At 43.5% G+C, this 19,578-nt stretch overlaps 1 protein-coding gene across 2 annotated transcripts in view; it reads right to left on the reverse strand.

The window, feature by feature from the left end:
- The window catches only part of gnb1l (guanine nucleotide binding protein (G protein), beta polypeptide 1-like), a 41,548-nt gene that overhangs the window by 17,785 nt on the left and 4,185 nt on the right, over positions 1-19,578 (reverse strand). The window contains exons 2-3 of one of the 2 annotated variants that reach the window (XM_078554481.1): positions 13,375-13,507; positions 3,993-4,118 (exon numbers count right to left, since the gene is read on the reverse strand). In XM_078554481.1, coding sequence (XP_078410607.1) covers positions 3,993-4,118; positions 13,375-13,490 — 242 coding nt within the window. In that variant the 5' untranslated portion in view covers positions 13,491-13,507. The remainder of the gene's footprint in view (positions 1-3,992; positions 4,119-13,374; positions 13,508-19,578) is intronic. The other variant, XM_078554482.1, reaches the window with a different exon arrangement.

Raw genomic sequence — 19,578 nt, forward strand, 5'->3', positions numbered from 1 at the left:
TACAGACACATCTGCCAAACAGCTGACAGAGTCCATGACCCAGGGCCTCCAATCAAGCCCTGAAGAAACCTCGGAAGAGGAATCTGGAGGCGCCCTCCCTTAAGTCCTGGCACAACTCTCACCCACACCCTCCACCAGCGTAGAGACACGCCTCAGTGGGACCTAGCTTTAGAGTAGCCCCGGGATCACAATCTGGTGAGCACATCGCACTTTCTGATCCACTGCAGGCGGCGGCAGGGACTTCCCAAGTCCCCGACGCTCAAAGGGCTGCTGGAGACCAGAAATTTGCTGAGTCCGAGTCAGATGACGAGCCTCTGGACTTGGTCATGCCACAGTTGCTGGAGCTGCAAAGGCAAGCTCGGGGACATCATGAAGGGATGTCCGCTGCACTCCTCAAAATGCAAGGCACGATGGAGGAGTCTATCTGCCTTCAGTCTGAGGTGATAGCGCCGGCATGCCATGGAGATCTTGGTCCAGGACTTCGTTCCTGCACTGCTGCGCGGGCTCAACTCCACCACTGATGCTATAGTTGGCCTCCAACATTGTGTACACAAGAGAGTGCCAGGCAGCTCAATCTCACCCCAGCTACCCCTGCTCCTCAAGGAGTCAGCCAAAGGCCCCCAGGCACCCACAGATAGGAGAATCCGCAGGTGAACACGCTGGGCCCATCCATCTAAGTGACTCCAAGAGTGTCCAGCCCATCCGACTCCCCTCTTCCTATGACCTCAGCAGCTCTCGCTCCACAGGCCGAGGGAGGGTGCCACTGCCACAGAGCAGGCCCCTGAAAGCAGGCCGGGGCCCTCCAAGTCTTGGACCTCCAGAGAACGCCCACCAAAGTCGTCGCAGTCAGCAGGCTGCCTCCACCTCCGCTGTGGATGTCCAGGGAGCACCAAGACCAGCAGGGTTAGGAGAGTTAGGGAGAATTAGGTTGCACAGCCTAGGCACGGGTGTTAATCACTTGTGCATACTGTTCACTATTGTCAATAAACTCCCAAGAATGTCTCCCTGCCTATGGCTCCTTGTTCTGATGAGCAGTGTTTTTGTCACTATGAAACCTTTTTGCACAAGATAAAGGCAGGTGTCTCAGTCCAGGAGCTCTTCCCTGTGCTTTGTGCAGCCTTCAGACCAAAGTGATGGTCTGGCCTTACACTCCCTGGAGACATTACTGATGCCTGCACCTCAGCGGTGCTTGTCATTGCTGCCAGAATGTAGTGGGCAGGTGCCACAGAGTTCTCTCATTCTCTCGGTGTGCTTTCAACACCTTTAAGGAGCGTCTGGCCCCCATCTCTTCATCATCTGTGACCATTGATGCTGTGCTCCAACTCCTGAAGGGCTCAGGTGCTGAAGGCGAGCAAAGCATCGAAAGCTTCTAAAGTTTCATGTCTGTGTCTCTATGATGCTACCCTGATCAAAGAGCGCAAGCAAGCTGCCATCGGCCAGACATTCTCAGAGGCTGTGTGAAGATTTATGCAGTGTCCTCAACGTACGTCATCATCATCCTCCTGCAATCGAGCGAATATTAGGGCCTCCACTGCCTCTTCATGACAGGAGCATTCTCGCAGAGGGTATTCGCGCTGCCATAAGCCAGACTGGAGTCAAACATTTACAACTGCCATGTGAGGATCTATGGGGTCACCTCACTGCATGTTGTCATCATTCTCCACAAATATAGGAGCAATGAGGGCCTCTCAGGCGCGCCTGCCTCGTCCAGCCAGTGCAAGGGCCTCATCCCAGTCATTGTCGCCTCTGAGGACCTCCTTGGCCTCATCCCCATCTTCCTCATCGAAGGAGACTTGCAGCTCATCCATCTCCTCCTCAGCCAGCTCATCTCCCCATTGGAGCGCCTGGTTGTAAAAGGCGCAGCAGATGATGATGATGCGCGACTGTATTGCAGGGCTCAACCAGAATAGTCCAGGCACCGGAACCCCATCTTCAGCATCCTGATGGTCTGCTCCACCAAGGTGCGAGCTGCAGCATGAGCTCGTTATACCATCGCCCTGCTGCAGTCTGAGGCCGCCGCACAGGTGGCATCAGCCACGGCCTCTGCAGGTACCCCTTGTCCCCGAGGAGCCATCCCTGCAGCTTCTGTGGACCCTGGAAGACTTCAGGAATCTGTGACCAACTGAGGATGTAAGCGTCATGCACACTCCCTGGAAACCGTGCACACATCTGCAGGATGCAGGTCGCACACCAGCTGCACATTCAGCAAATGGAAATCCTTGCGGTTGATGTAGTCCACTGTGTGTTGCGATGGAGATCGAAGCACCATGAATGCAGTCAATCGCACCCTGCACCTGTGGTAAACCCAAGATCTGGAATAACCTTGCATCCTGGCTGCCCTGGTCCTGGGCGAAATGCACAAAGTTGTGTGCCCTCGCTCATGTGGCATCCGTGACCTCATGGGTGCATTTGTGGGTGGAGGCTTGAGATCCCACAGAGGACACCTGTGGCTCCCTGAAAGGAGTCACTGGCATAGAAATAGAGCGCCATGGTCACTTTCACAGCCACTGGCAGTGGATGCCCTCCACATCTCTGTGGTGCCAAATCCTGCAGTAACTGGCAGATGTGAGCAACCAGTTCCCTAGACATTCGCAGTCTTCAGCGACACTGGTTCTCAGTCATCTGCAGGAATGAAAGGTGACGTCTATAGACCCTGGGTGTCGCTAGATGCCGGCCTGCGACAGCTCGCTGTGGCTCTTGGGTGGCATGTGCGGGAGTCCCAGCCACCACTTCTTCCTAAGGTTGCTGCTGGGAGGTGGGGGAGCTCTGGAGAACTTGGTGGCACTTTGATGCCTCTGCTAGGAGCCTGACCCCAATCATATCAATGTGGCTGCACCTGAACTGTCTCAGTTGCAGAGGAATGGTCACTTTTTACAGGTTTCCCGAATGCTTGGCCACTTCCCTCGCCCACCCTATCCCCACCACCCTGAATGCTTGTGCCTTATATTCAACAGCAGGGCTGCCCTTGCAACCCCCCCACCCCCACCAGTCGCCTCAGAGGCAGGGCTGCCCTTAACCACCAACACCCTCGCCACCAGTCGCCTCAACGGCAAGGCTGCACTTGCAGCCCTTAATCCCCTTTACAAGACACCTCCGAGGCAGGGCGGCACTTGCCCCCCACCCCCTCTCCTCCTCACCTTCACAAGTCGTCTCAGATGCAGGGCTGAACTTAACCCCGACCCCACCGGCGCCACTGAAGCCTGCAAAGCAACAGGTGACCCTAGTGAGCTCTGCAGAACATTGCTGTGCATTCACCTTCAGTTCACTCAAAGTGTAGGCCGCCAAGTGCACGTCGCCTCTGTGCTGTTGTAAAACACATCAGCTTGCTTTCCTGCTGACATGGACAGACGGTCCAGCGGGGGTGCAAGTGCCTGGCGGGATGGCCTGATAATGATATGCTAATGCATTACAATGAGGTTCCCGACAATCGATGGCAGGAAACGTGGCCCGCCATTGGAGGGCTGAGCAGACAATCACGACCTGCCTTCCCGCTGTTGTGAAACTGATCGCGCCATATTGTCCGCCAACGCCCACAACTAGCAGGCATGGAAAATTCCAACCTACATCTCTGACCAGATTTAAATGTTTTCATTAAATTTCTGAAACAGAGCAATGTGATAAAATATTAAAATCTTTTCACTTACCTTATGCAAACTTATCTTTCTTAATAGGCTAATTTATTTCCTCCCATTAAGTGTTGTGATAGGTCCTCTGATAACTCGACAACTTTACCAATGAGGCCAAGAAGGTCTCAAATTTGATCGCAGTAATGCTGAGTCAGCTGATCTCAGTTGGAGCAGCAAGAGAGGCACAGCCCACCCTCATACCCTCTGGGTTAGAGTGTTATTCTGAGCTGCACCTTGATCTAACTTCCTCTGCCTTACAGCATGCACACTTTCTGGCTCTCAGGAATTTCAACCACCTTGTAGCAATCTCTACGTTTGCACATCTATTTTCCACCGAGAAGGATCAGATTCCAGTGCATAACTAACCTGATGAGACAATCCCTCCCTTGCAAAGTTTGTATCCATAAAACAGACTGTCCGCTGTGGCTTTCCAGCACTTTATCTGCCCTGTGTGTCTTTAAGTTCCAAATGTGTATTAGTCCATTGGCTGAGCTGTTCAAGAAAAATTGAATTCATATGTTCAACATAAGATTGTACATCATATTAAACAAAAAAGCTTAAGCATAATTATCCAAATTGGCAAACAAAGCTCATGGCATTGGTAATATTCAGTGACAGAGGTGCTTGGTTGATTTACAGCGAAGTGTTGACTCAAACATGTCTGCAATGGCTGAATACACTGTAAAATAAGATTTTCAGTGGCCAATTTATAGTCTACTCTGGTGCACGCTCACCAAAGCGCAACACAAACATTACAAAAAAAAAGCATGATGGACAGTGATGGTGCTCCACTCTGGAGCTCCAATACACTATCAGAGTGGTACAGTGCAAGCTGGCACCCATGATCTCCCAAAGGCTGAACTCCTGATTTCAACTGTTCTGAGGATAACATGTCACACAGGATGCAGAAACCAGGAATCAAAAGCTACCTTAGGTCAATGTTGTGCAACTCAAGTGCATTTGCAGAGGCCTTGCGAACATATGAATTAGAAGCAGGAGTAGGCCATTCGGCATCGAGCCCACTCCACCATTTGATAAGATCATGGCTGATTTGATTGTAACCTCAATGCCACTTTCCTGCCTACCCTCTACCTTTGACTCCCTTGTTAGTCAATAATCTATCTACCTTAAAAATATTCAATGACCCTGCCTCTACCACGCTCTGAGGAAGAGAGTTCCACAGGCCCACAGCCCTCAGAAAAATTTCTCCTCATTTCCGTCTTAAGTGGGAGACCCCTTATTTTTAAACCGTGTCCCCTAGTTCTAGTCTCTCCCAAAAGGGGAAACATCCTCTCAGCATCCACCCTGTCAAGTCCCCACAGGGTCTTATATGTTTCAATAAGATCACCTCTCATTCTTCCAAACTCCAATGGATACAGCACCAACCTTTCCTCATAAGACAACTGCTTCATCCCAGGAATTAGTCAAGTGAGCCTTCTCCAAATTGCTTCCAATGCAATTATGTCCTTTCTTAATTAAAGGAGACCAAAAACCGTACACAGTACACCAAATGCGGTTTCATCAATGCCCTGTACAACAGTAGCAAAACATCCCTACTTTTATACTCCATTCCCCTTGCAATAAATGACAACATTCCATTTGTCTTCCTAATCACTTGCTGTACCTGCAAACTAACTTCTTGTGATTCATGTCTCAGGACACCCAGATCCCTCTACACCTCAGAATTCTTAAATATCTCTCCATTTAGATAACATGATACTTTTCTATTCTTCCTGCCAAAGTGGACAAGTTCACATTTTCCCACATTACACTCCACTTGCCAATTTTTTGCCCAATCACTTAACCTGTCTATACCCCTTTGCAGACTCATGTCCTCTTCACAATTTACTTTCCTACCTATCTTTGTGTCATCAGCAAATTTAGCAACTATACATTCAGTCCCTTCATCCAAATTATTAATATAGATTGTAAACAGTTGAGGCCCCAGCACTGACCACAGTGGCACTCCACTTATTACATTCTGCCAATCCAAAATGATTCATTTATGCCTACTCTGTTTCCTGCTGGCTAACAAATCCTCTATCCATACTAATGTGTTACCCCCTACACCATGAGCTCTTATTTTCTGTAGTAACCTTTGATGTGACGCCTTGTCAAATGCCTTCTGGAAATCTTAAATACACCACATCTACAGGTTCCCCTTTATCCATGCTGCTTGTTGCTTCCTCAAAGAATTCTAATAAATCAGTCAAACATGATTGCCCTTTCACAAAACCATGTTAATTCTGCCTGATTGCATTGAAATTTTCTAAGTGCCCTGTTATATCTCCTTAATAATAGATTCCAGGGTTCCTATGACAGATGTTAAGCTAACTGGCCTATAGTTTTCCCACTTCGTCACCCACCTTTCTTGAATAGAGGAGTTACATTCACGAGTGGAAAAGCCAAAGATTTGCATCACAAAGAATTCCAAGAAACTGGAAGCAAATTGAAATTTTGACCCAACATAAATACAGTTAGAAACTATATTTGTAAATTTATTAGAAATGAAAATGAGTATTTTGAGTATCAAAACACCAAGTTAATATTTGTATAATATTTTATTCTGACATTTCTCCCTTTTGACTCACATGGTTACTCTGGCCACCTTCCTCAACCACTCCCTGGACTATCTGAAATATGGGGAAAAATTTCCCCCCCATTGTGGGGGGGGAGTGCGGGAGCGGGCGCGCCTCTGATCGGGGGCATGCTGCCATTTTATGTGGGCAAGCCAATTAAGGCCTGCCCAGCATGACGTCCGCCAGGAAGCACTATGCGCTCCCTGTGCGGACCGGGGGGGGGGGGGGGGGGGGGTGGGATTCCCTCAGCCAGGAGTGCACTCTTTCGCGCATGTGCACGAAAGAGCGTACAGATCTCCCTGAGGCTAAGTGCTGCCTCAGGGAGATCGGCTTGGAATTAAAATTAATAAAAATGGTTAAAAAAATTTCCCTGACACGTCCTCTCATGTGACACTTTGTCACATGAGTTGGGACATGTCCATAACTTTTATTGAAAGATTTGATAAAAATTTAAATACCCTCATGGAACCTCATCCCGCCCATGGATGAGGTTTCATGCTTTGCCAGGGCTCCCGGCCTGCCCGCCAACCTGAAGGTTGGATGGGCAGGTCCATTAATTACCTTAATTAGTTTTTCAATGGCCTCAATAGGCCGTTGACAGGTGGGCGGGTGTGCAGCTGGCTCGGCTGCGCCCCCGCCGACCTGAAAATGGAAATGATGCGGGGTGACGTTGGGAGTTCCACCTGACATCATCCCGTGTCATTTTACACATCAGCGAGTGGGTCCCGCCCCTGCTCGCCGACTGGAATATCATGCCTATGGGCTTCTTAGTTTTCTATCTATCATCAGCATCCTCAATTACTGTGAAAAAGTACTGAGCTTCCGTCGTCTGGGACTAGTTCCACTAATACTTCACTCATGTCTTCCCCAATTCAAGAACTTTGAAAACCAAAATTGGTCTTCGAGCCTGGTCTGACGGTTTGGTCTGACCTGTCTGTCCAACCTTCAGGTTGAACAGGCAGGCCAGGAGCCCTGGCGGGCTTTGGAAAAAGCATGAAACCTCATCCACGGTTTGGATTCAAGCAACATCAATATGAAAAACAATTTGCAGATATGTATTGTGTTTAATGTAGCAAAACAATCCTACCTGCTCAACAAGGACATCAATAAAAATATTTTTTGACACCAAGCCACAAAAGATCAGCACAAGCATTCCGAAGACAATAAGGCTCACATGACTTGTTTTAATTTTTCTTTTCTGAGCAACACTAAAGTCGAGAAGAAACCTGACCGCATGATCCATTAATAGGAAGGGACAGACAAGTATCTGGAAAAATTCCAAATAATCTGTTCTTTATCTTCAAAATATACTCTTGTAAATAATGGCACAAGGAAATCACCTGGAATCTGGCGTGCTCAAACCCAATACTTTGTTGATGAGCTTCATTAGTCCAAGTCCCACATCAAACATAATGCCACACCACAATACCAGACAGTAGCAATTATAAAATAGTTTGTTTAGTAGCAATTATTTTTAATTACCACTTTGGAGCAAAAAGAAAATATTCTTTGGACTTGCACAAAAGGTCAATTACAATAAGCTTGAATTATGTAGTAATTTGCAATCAACTCAACCCTCAAAACAATTTGATGACTGCTTTGCCCAAGCATGCACCAAGGTGAAACATGTAATTCAGTGGCAAATTTAAGACAACATCTAAACGAGATGGAGGCTGGGTAAACAGCCCATTTTGACTTTTCCTTATTGATAATTTTGGGCTTGGTATTCAGACTTATTATTGATGTTCAAATCGGTTCCAGTCACGTGCTGGGATGAAATCCATTTTCAACTCCAACCAGCCTTCCTTAAACCTAACAGTTCAAACAAAGCAAATGTAGGCTATAGTTGGTACTTGTTCATAAGAACATAAGAAATAGGAGGAGTAGGCACAGCCCCTTGAGCCTGCTCCACCATTCAATACTGTCACAAGGCTATGCCCATTTAATTTTGAAAGAATGATTTTTAAACTTTGAACTGACTGGAAATTTTGCAATTTGAAATGAGACAGAACAAACTACTTAAAAATACAAGGCCACCTTCCAAGTTGAAGATGAAAAAGCAAAAAAGACATTCTCAGGGGAGTGCAAAGAGAGGCACGTTTCCTATCATTTTGAGGCCCACTGAAACCCGTCACTAAGGAAGGGACATTAAAATGCAAAGTACTGGATATTGAAACAATGGCTGCCACAGACAGACCCACCCAAAACCCCTTGGAAATACACAATGGGTTAAGTATAGCAGGCAGGCTACAGCCATTGCAGAGATTGCAAGGAAGTTTTCAGCAGAGGAAACAGGCCAAAAGCTGGGCTCTCCCCTCCTCTTTCTCTCTTTTGGAACAAATGTATTACCGGTTCAGGAGACAACTAGAGAGCTACCAGCAAACTGAGATCTCGTAGTAACATCTTCTTCATCTGACCACATCCACAAAACCAGCTGATCCAAATCAGCCACAATGTTTAAAAATCTACCCCTCAAGGGCAATCAAAGGGCACTTAACCATATGTTTTTTTTTTATTGTACTCCAACTTCCCTTATTTCTGATACCAGCGTGTGGGTGTGTAAGAGACCTTACATTTTTATTATTTTTTCTCTCGGGTTTAGCGATTAATACATTTGCTCTTTCTTTAATTCAAGAAAACCTTGTTTGACTGGCTCCATATTGCTCTCTAAATAAATAGTTAAATAAATTCTGATGTGGAAAAAGCATATATCCTCCTGAAAAAGAAACTTAAACCTTTATTAAGCCCAACCAAGGAGGCTGAATAGAGGTCATAACAATACGATCATGGCTGATCCTGAGCTTCAAACTACTTTCCTGTCTGTTTTCCGTCTCTCTTGATTCCTTGAGAAACCAAAAATCTGCCTATCACAGCCTCAAATCTATTCAACAATGGAGCAACCACAAACCTCTGGGACAGACAATTGCAAATACACAACCTGTGTGTGAAGAAATTTCTCCCCTCAGTCCTAAGAGATCGGCCCTTTATCCTGGGACTGTGTCTGTGTTCTACATTCTCCAACTGGGGAAACAATCTCTCAGTGTCTACGCTGTCAAGCCACTTCGGAATCCTGTATGTTTCAATGAGATCACCTCTCATTCTTCTGAACTCCAGAGAGTATTGGCCCAATTTACTCAACCTCAAACTATGGGACAACCCTCTTATTGCAGGAACCAATCTAACAAACCTTCGCTGTACTGCCTCCAATGCCAGTATAATAATAATAATTCATTAATAATTTCATAATAAAAATCTCAAGGAAGCACAATCTTGTGCACTGCAAGGCATCACAATTTCCCATGTCTTGATAAAAATTGATTCAGACTGAATACACTCTACTCACTTCACTCTAGGGGCTGAATCTTCCGGCTGACATGCGGGTGGCGAAGCCCGCATGTCAGCGCTTAAAATGTCGCACGCTGACGTCGCACAAACGTCCCGACGCCAGCGCGCGGCACTGCGATGTTTAGGTCGGCGGGCGCACTATGCAGCGCGACACGCGCCCGCCATTAATTAAAGGCCTTGTTAAGGCCATTAAGTCACTGATTGTCGATGATTTTGAGGGGCCCGTGCAAACTTCGGCTCGGCGCACGGGCCCGACAGGCAGGTGGGTAAGTGATTTTTTAACAAACCTCATCCACTGGCGGGATGAGGTTTGATTTTGGATTTTAAAAAGTTTAATAAAGTTTTTATGTACTTCATTAACATGTCCCATCTCGTGTGACATTTTCACATGAGGGGGACATGTTAATAATTTTTTTATTTTTCTAGTTTTGAACTTTCACCACCTTTCAGCGATCTCCCTGAGGCACCACTTAGCCTCAGGGAGATGTATGCTCTTTCGTGCGCATGCGCGAAACAGTGCACTCTCACAGTTGGGGAATTCTCCCCCCCTCGACCCCCCCCGCCCAGGAAGCACATATCACTTCCCGTCCGGCGTCACGCTGGGTGGGCCTTAATTGGCCCGCCCATGTAAAATGGCAGCGGGGCCCGTTTTGGCGGCGACGATCGGCTGCCCGCCCACTGCCGAGTTGATCGGGCCCACCCACCCATCAAGGGAAAAATTCAGCCCCAGGAGTATGATTGCTGCACGCAAGGACTTTTCCTTGTCTTTTCAATGAGGCTAACTTCCAGATCAGCCAAACCTCCTTATAAGGAGGTTCTCTTCAGTTTTAACACAGACTATAATGACAAAGAAACTAGAACCATTTATGTGACATGATGAAACAATAATTATTTAGATTACACTGTACCTTTCTGAAAGTCACCTGATTGTGCTATACGGCTTTCTCCATATAAAAGCAAAAGAGTATATTCCTTATTCATCAGACATAGGAACAGGAGAAGGCTATTCAGCGCCTCCAGCCTGTCCTGTTATTTATTAAGATTGTGGCTGATCTGTATCTTGACTCCATTTACCTGCCTTGGATTACAGAGCAAATAACTATCAGTGGAAAGCATTTACCTCAATTTTGTGAGCATTAAGCTTAAATACAAGTCATATTTGATTTTAAGTGGGAGGTTCTACAAGAAAGGCAGTTTGTGATATGCATCTGATTTTTCTGCAGGGGTTAATTTCGCCAGTTTTTTGTGTTCGCGATAACTGTCACTCAGTGCAAAATATTGAAACTTGTGCTGCCTCTACTATAGATGGATGTTGGAGTTGTCAGGATTTTTTTTTTTTTGCAGGTGTAACGCACATTAAGGCCATTTGGTAGTACTACTGATTCTGCTGGAGCGATCATCTGCTGATCTCTACTTAAATGTTCTAGTCATCTGTCCTCACTATCAACTACAGCTGAAGTGACCAGAATGCAACATTGCTGCACAGTCCAGCACAGACAAAATGGGCCAAAAGGCCTCCTTTTGTGCGTAAATCTATGTTTCTATATTTACAGACTCACTGGCATTACCAGTATTTGTTCGTATTTTTTGCACAGGCACAGAAGCAGAAACTGGATGCACAAAACCCTGACAGCCCTGGCAAAAGATATCAACAGGTGCACACCTACCATCTCAGGGCCAAATAGTTAGATAAGGTTGAGGAGTATTGCATGCAACACCTCTGTTGGGCACTGAGCAATTGAGAGTCAAACTCTGCCTGTAACCCTTGAAATGACTAGGGCCATGCTTCAGATTCCTTCCCTGATAAGACTGAGCCATTCCTTGGAGCACTTTTATACCCACAGCGTTAGGGGATCTACAAACAGCACACAATGCAGTATCTGCATTCTAGCACCTCAATGAAGCAAGATTCCTTTGATATCAACTACTTGACAAGGAACCAGTCCATCTGAATGCCTCAGCACAAGTAATACTGCATAAAAATTGAAAAATTATATTATTCAGCCAACATGCAGGTAGTATGTCACATCAAGCTAGGCATCCTCCAGTTATTTTGGGAGCCAAGATGACTCTTAACCTTGTGACATTCCAATATTTGTTTCAGGGAGATTGCGAGCTGGATGGGCAGCTCTGGGAATTTCCTCCTTTCCTCTTTGTGACTTGATTCAGGATAGCTGTCAACATGACATCAGGGTTAATGTTTAAGAAACAATATATTTAAAGTGAACAGTTAACCCATGTTTGCTTTCAACATTGCACACTTCTAAATGCTTCTCAGTCCAAGGATAACAATAGACAGTCATATTTCCTGCTGGGTCAAAATTCAGGAACTCCCTACCTAACATAACTGAGAGAGCACCTTCACCACACAAACTACAGCTATTAAAGAACAAGGCCCATCACCACCTTCTCAAGGACAACTAGTGATGGGCAATAAATGTTGGCCTTAACAGCCCATGACCACACCCAAGAATGGTTTAAAAATGCCTGCAGGCTGCCACATCAAGAAGGTCCACTGTGCACAAGCAGCTCTATTAATGCTTTGCACCCAGGCTCAGCAGGACCTGGTTGCAGTACAGCCTAACAACTCAACATTAAGTTGTTGGTTAGTTTCCAATTCAATAATATAAACGGGGGTAGCAGCATCAAGGGGAGCTGCCACGGTATTAGTAATCGGATGGAGGAGTCTTGAGGAGCTGATTAGCCTACTCCTGTTCCTATGTTCCTTCAAACGCCACAGCTAATTCAGTAGCTACAACCATTCTCACCTCAATGTTTAGAGCTGTTAAGGCACTTACTGACTGGTTTCCTTTTTACCGAAGAGCAGCACAAAGAATTAAACTACTGACCAGTAGAGGGCAGGCCAATCATCAAGGGCACATCAGTGGCAAGTATTTGCCTTATTAGCAACATTGCTGTCAAATAATCCAAAAACCCTGCAACATATTTTTTCCTCCATAGTGGTTGGTGTTGTACTTAAAAAAGATACCCCTTCCCTCCTCCCAAAAAATACCTTATTAGACATTTACACATTGGCATACTCAACATCAGTTTATCACTGCATGCTGTATATAATCATACAAAAGTCAAATTTTGGATACCAATTTTTTAGGCCAAAAGTTACAGGGTCAATTTTGACACAGGTAATGTTTTAAAGGGTTGACACATGTACTTGATTTGGGCCAAATCCAAAAGTTGAAATCCAAAAGAGGCCGTCACAATGGAATAAAGTAAAAACCAACACTAAAGAATTAATATTAATTATCTAACATTTAATCACCTTGTAACAATACAAACTATATACACTTCATCCATATTAATTACCTAACATGTATTCACCGGCACTCTTTTTTATTAGTATTTATACATTTACAATGAAATCGAACCATTAACATCTCCAGGATTATACTTTGGTTCTGAAATTTTTGGACTTTGATCTCTGAAAAAGGTTGAATTTACATGACATACATAAAAAGTTGTGTTTTTTTAAATCAAGATCTTGGGGTCAACTTTTACACAAGGATATATGGCATGTTGCAAATTTTAAAATGGTCAAGGCCGTTACAAAAAACACTGCTGCCTAATGGCATCATTGCAGTGAAACATGTTGGAAATGTCACAATAAGCAATTTGCAGTAAGTTTGCACAAGAATCTTCCTGCATATAGCAGTACACCACAGGGTGCCAGCACTGGTAGCAGAACCCTTTCAACGTAACACAATGGAAAATTCTCCATTTTATTAGTTACACGCACGTGTTACTTATGTATTAAGTTTCAATAGACTACTCCATGCACCACAGGAGATGCAGAAGATGTTTCTCACCCTGAGAAGAGTATAGGATCGCAGCCCTCCTGATCTCTGCAGCAGAAATGCAGAGTGTTTACTGAAGCTCCAGTCCCTCGAAGCACAAACTTTGGATCAGGGGGCCGCAGGGCCATAGAGTTGCCAAGACAATCTGCGGAGAGAACATTCAATGATTAGTGTAACAAGGAGTTGAAAATTGATCCAATATTCCTTAATTAAGATGCATTAGTTACATCTGTTGCTGCACAAGTGCATATTCTAGAGAATCTGGAGGTGTCAGCTGTGGTTCAGTTCATAGCACCCTCGCCTTTGAATCAGAGGGTTGTGGGTTCATGTCCCACTCCCGGAAACCAAGAACTGTGATTGTACTCGGAAGAGTTGCAATCTGTGACTGTTGATAACTCGAAAGAGTTTCTAGAGAATCTAGAATTTTTTGTGCTTTAAACAAAATGGCACACAATCTGCTATGGACCACATGAAGACAACAGATATGCCTTCTATAAGCGAATCGACAGCACTAAATAGATAAATAATTGCAATCACAATGTGGATTTAGAAAACCACAAATGGATATTCACCAAGTGGAGTTACGGTACAAAGCAGGTTCTGTTGGCATAACATGTTTAAAAATCATACCAGGTAGCCCTCTGCAATTGAACAGTTAGATACAGTTCTATATTCATAATTTTTCATTTGGTGAATTTCTGATTTTAACCATGCAATTAAGGGGAATTGCCAAATAATGGCAAGAGACTTTCCTTATATGGCTGTAATGGAGGGGGAATGTATTCCCATATTTGTTCAAGATCAGCATACACAGAGCAGGTCACCTCCTACCCTTCAAAGCTGCAACTCACATTTCTCCAAATTAATTTTATCTCATATCCATCTACATATTTTATCTGTAAATATTCTCCTGTAGTCACTTGCAGTCATGTTTCACAGCTGACCAACTTTTGGGTGATCTGAAAGTTTTGACATTATGCCCCATTCTACCCAAAGCCAGTACATCTATATAAAAAAAAAGGTGCATGATCTCATAATTTCTTAGGTACCACACTTGTAGATAATGCTACTAATGTAACATTATGTAACAAATTGGAAAGCAATGCAGCAACGTCAAACATTACACCATAGCCCAAACAATACCTTTAGCAAATCCCCATACTAAAGCAGGAAAAATGGCAGGTCACAAGCCCCATTTACCAGAAAAATAGGTGATCAAATCAGTAATGATATCTGCAGATACAGCCAATAATGCAAAATGGAGGGGCTTAAAGTGAACCAAAACAGTAAAGTGAGCCATGAAGAAAAATCTCGGAAGGGGAAGAACGAACTACTTCAATTGAAACTAACGGAAAGATGTCAGTGGCCCAATAACAGCAGAAATATCTCATGAACAAAAAATTTCCAAAGATGTACAACTTCAGGGGGGCGGTATCTCAAATGGGGGATCCTTATCCCCACACCGTCGACAACCACCACCCCCCTCCACCCCGCAAAATGTTGAGCAAATATTTGGCGCCTGGCCTCCTCAGCACCCACCCTGACCCCACCTCCTGCAGTTTTGCTGTCAACTGGTAACTTTTCTCCCTTTTGCTACTTGCTTACTGGCAAGTTCCATACATGGTTGTGATTTCTGGCTGAAATGTCATTCATAAAAACAGGAAATCAGGTGCAAGTCACACACAAGGCTATAACTGTTTTTCCTCCTTCTGGATGGTTTAATTTAGCTCTTCAGCCCAAGGGTGTAACAACTGCATATAAACATTTGTTTTCCTCCAAATAAGAAGTCTCATGATATTTTTCAAACCTTCATGTGAGTTCTCTTCTGTGGGTAATGTCAGCAACATCTAGAAGAACTGGATATCCTGTCTTGATTAGAAAACTGCTTGGTTAAGGAGCCCTAGCTTAATTGTGCATTGCTAATCTGTCAGCCACATAGATTTGTCAGCCCAGCCTCCCTAATTAAGGCCAGCGCCGGGGATGCTTCCTAAGTAAATGTTGAGCGATTAAGATAGCTGTTCTCACAGCCATGTGCTCCTAAATGTTCGGAAGTATATTTTGTGCTAGTACTTTTCTCCTTTGAGGAGGTTTGTTAAAAGGCTTTCACTTATCAACATTTGACCAAACACAAGAAATGCTATTTTTGTGTTGCACAAAGCAATTAATTTCACATGGTTGACATGGTTAAATATTTCGTGCCATAACAGTTCATGATTCATGCTACATTATTAGCAGTCAGACACTTTTAATATTTGTATATAGTACAGTAACTTGGGCATAATTTTTAGATTTAAAAACAATATCAAAATTTATCACATGGTCTGATGTTCAATTATTTTAAATTTGTGCACTGCGGCAGGACACAGGCTGTTTACAGAAATTAGTCCGCAATATATTGTCTTAATTTGTAAATAAAGACATTCACTATGTAGCTGTCGGTTTAATGTGTGAAGGCTGCTGAAGTTAATCAGAACACAGCACCTGTTCCACCTTTTCTTAATTTATACTGAGGACCTGCAGGTTACAAAAAACTCAAGGAAAGCAAATTTTAAAAACCCAACAAATGCTAGCCACATTATATTAGTATAAGACAATAAGCAGCTTTGGACTAAATGAGTAATAAATTGAGCACAGGTCCTTATTCATCGCATTTCCAAAGCTGAAATTGGATCACATCTGTAATCTAAACTTTAAGACAGCGATAATTTAAGGTGGGGGGAGGGGGGTGGGGTGGTGAGGAATTAATTTAGTTGGAATGAATCAAAGAGATTTCCTTTTCAATATTCTCATCCCAATCCCATATATTGTGGGATCCCATTCCTCTTTGAAGAAGTAACCAAGAGTCAGCCTTGTAGTCAGCAGAAGCAGATAACACAGGAACTGTAATCTGACTCTAAGCCTTGGATAAAGAAAGTTTGTTTCCTTGTGACCATATGATGGCTTGTCCATCAACACATTCTCACTAATTAGGCCTAATTATCAGCCAAAGCTCGCTTCCCCTTCATGTTATTAAATCAGAAATAATCACATGCCCAGGCTTCTGTCAGCACCTAAGAGACCGGAGACCCCAATTCAATTGAAACCACTATCAAGCCCGGCCTTTGGAAGAACTTGCTTGGCAATTTCTCCAGGCTTCAAAGATCCAGGTCTCACAGCCGCATGCCAACGATGCATTCTCGAGAGTGGATGCGACCATATGACTGACAGTGACACCCTTGACCCTTGCATTATTTCACAAATTACTGCTCCAGAAAGATACTGATTAGCTATTGTGCTTTAAAATTGGGTAAATGGCACACCAAACTTTTAAAACGCATTCATAACAAAACATGGCGCAAAGACAGAGTAAAAGAAAAATGATCACCGTCAGCAGAATGGACTCTCTACAAGTCCCACATTTTGACAAAGGCAGGATAGATTGATTAGAATCAAACAGCCACGATTGTGTTACGCATGAGTATTTATAGAAGAACCTGTAAAGCGGGGATTTAGATAAAGTTTGAAAACAGGGATTCTGGTGAAATTAGAGGAAGTTTTCAAAGTCAACACAAAAATCTTGCCAATTCAACTTACAGTTCATAAAATCTTTGACAAGAAATTATGCTATTCTCAAATACTGATCAATGTCATTTTTATTTTGATTGCACAATGTTTATGGCTAATCCAGAAAAAGCTACATTACTGTTTCTGGTCTACAGGCTTGGACGTGAATGAGACAACAATACACAAAAAGTTACAAAAACTGTATCAAGTAACTAAAACACTTGGGACTTGAAAATAACTAACTTCAGATTAGATTATTTCCCAGTAATCAATTAATCATCATCACCAGATAAATCTTGCAGTGAACAGGCCACAGTCATTCATCCCTCACCACATACCCTGAGACCACAAGCCGTAAACCAGTGCTAGCATTTAACTGCGAACAAAAGTTGGCCCAACACAGGACAACACCACTCCGTTATAAATAAGAGTCTGGAAATACACTTGTATACGCAACTTGGAAGGTAGACCTGAAAACAAATCCATTCCACCATTCAAATTTCTTACCAATCTCATTAGAATATACTCACACTTAAAATCAGGCATAAATCAGAGAGAACAATCAGGGTCCAAGGAAGACACCAAACTCACACTATACATTCCTTGAAAATACAAGTTTGTTTTATTTATTCCCTCAACCAACATCATGAAATAATACAACTCATTCAACAATCATTCACGCACAGTAAAAACAAAAACCATTTAGATTCTGAAATTAAAACATTACTAGACTAAGTGATATCAGACTGGGATTCTGATCTGATTTCTGCATGCCCTACTGGTTAGGAGGCAAAAGTCACTAGTGAAGCAAAAGGTCCTGGAGTCAAAGAAAAGCAATGCAACTTCCCCCTCCAGCTTTTAACAAAAAATTATTGGAAATTCTTTGTGGACCAAGGTGAGGTTTAAAAGTACGTGAAAACAAGCATTTGAGAGTTAGGGTACAGATAATGCCCAGAGGCCTGTGTGATTCCAGTGCAGTATTGAGGGAATGCTGCACTGTCCAAGGTGCCATCTTGCAGATGCGACCTTAAAAAGGAACCCCCATCTGCCCCCTCGGTTAGCAATAAGAGAACTCATCGCACTATTTCAGAATTCTTCCTGGTGTTACGGCCAATATTTATTCCCTCAACTAACATCACTAAAAATAAGATCATTTGATCATTATCTCCTTATTGTTTGTCAGACCTTGCTATGTTCATTTCCTACATTATGACAGTGATTGCAATTCAAAGGTACATCATTAGCTGTAACGCACTTAGGAACCCCCTGAAGGTCACAAAAGGTGCTGTTTAAATACAAGCTCTTTTCCTCAAAAGGTTTATGTAAATAAAGAGAGTTTTTTTTAAAACGGAGGATGTCAATCCACGCTCTTGTTATTTCAGAACTGAACCGAACATAAAATGCAGTCTGCCACACCCAGCCCTTTCAGTATATATTTTGAACACTAGTATATAGCGAACACTTTCAGCTTGCCTGCAGTCACACACACGCACACTGTCATATTTACATAGCTGATTCAGTGCTCAGTGTTTCTCACGTATCAGTGCAGACTCAATGGGCCGAAGGGCCTCTTCTGCACTGTGATTCTGAAAATATTTCTGCCATCAGCATCAACCAGCAATGTGGGTGCTCTTGCCTTAGGAGGCCAATCACACCATCAACAGGCAGTTTCCCTTAAACGCCTTTGGCACTAGCACCTTCTTTGCTGGTCACATGAAGAAAATGTGGCTTGCTGTGAGAAGTACAGGCAACCACCTCTTTTGACCAACAAGTAGACAAGAGTGTGGCCCAGCTAGTTTGTACAATTCAGGTAATACTCACTGGCCAACATGCACCTTCCCAGTTATTGCAAAAGCTGGGACATCAACAGCTACATAGATGCAAATCACAACTTTGAAAGTGCACAATTTCACACATAGACAATCAAAGTGAAACTTGGTGCTACAGAAACAGCCCTGTTATGTAAAGAAGGCCCTTCCCTTACAGATTCTGATCAGGTTCTAATTAAAGCTCATCAAGCTGAAACACTAACTGTTTCTCTCTCCACAGATGCTGCCTGACCCGAGCATTTCCAGCATTTTCTATTTTCATTCCTGCCTTACAGAACCTGGGACCAAAATAGTGTTGCAGAACTGCAAGGAGTTATTTAATTAAAAATGCACCATGTAATAGCAGATAGAAAAACTCTTAAAAAGGAGAGGTAGCATTTAATTTTTTTTTAAATGTTTCATGCTGTGATATCTTCTTCTGGTAAATCCACATCTACAGTAAGCATTCATGTTCAAAACATACACACACATAGTGGACTTATTCAATTGTCTGGGTTCTGAAAACAAAATATCTGTCCATGACCATATTGGAAAGCCTCTTGGGAAGAACTATACTCCTAAACACTACATAATGTTCTATTACCCAGCATTGTCATCCATTTCCTTAAAGGATAATTAAATCCACTGATACTGTTACATGATCCTAAATGTTGTACTATCTTAAACATTAGAAAAAGAAACATTCTATTTGCCAGTTCAGACATGATAATAAGTCAATGCTTTCTCCCTGTATCCTACACTGCCTGGGAAACAGGCTCAAACTTTAGGTGGATGGGAACATGCAGTTACAGCTCCGTCAGGCCAGCCATATTGAATAAAGCAGCACCTGTTGGATGGGCTGAAA

The sequence above is a fragment of the Cetorhinus maximus genome, chromosome 12 (assembly GCF_964194155.1).
Source record: "Cetorhinus maximus chromosome 12, sCetMax3.hap1.1, whole genome shotgun sequence".
NCBI classification, from domain to species: domain Eukaryota; kingdom Metazoa; phylum Chordata; class Chondrichthyes; order Lamniformes; family Cetorhinidae; genus Cetorhinus; species Cetorhinus maximus.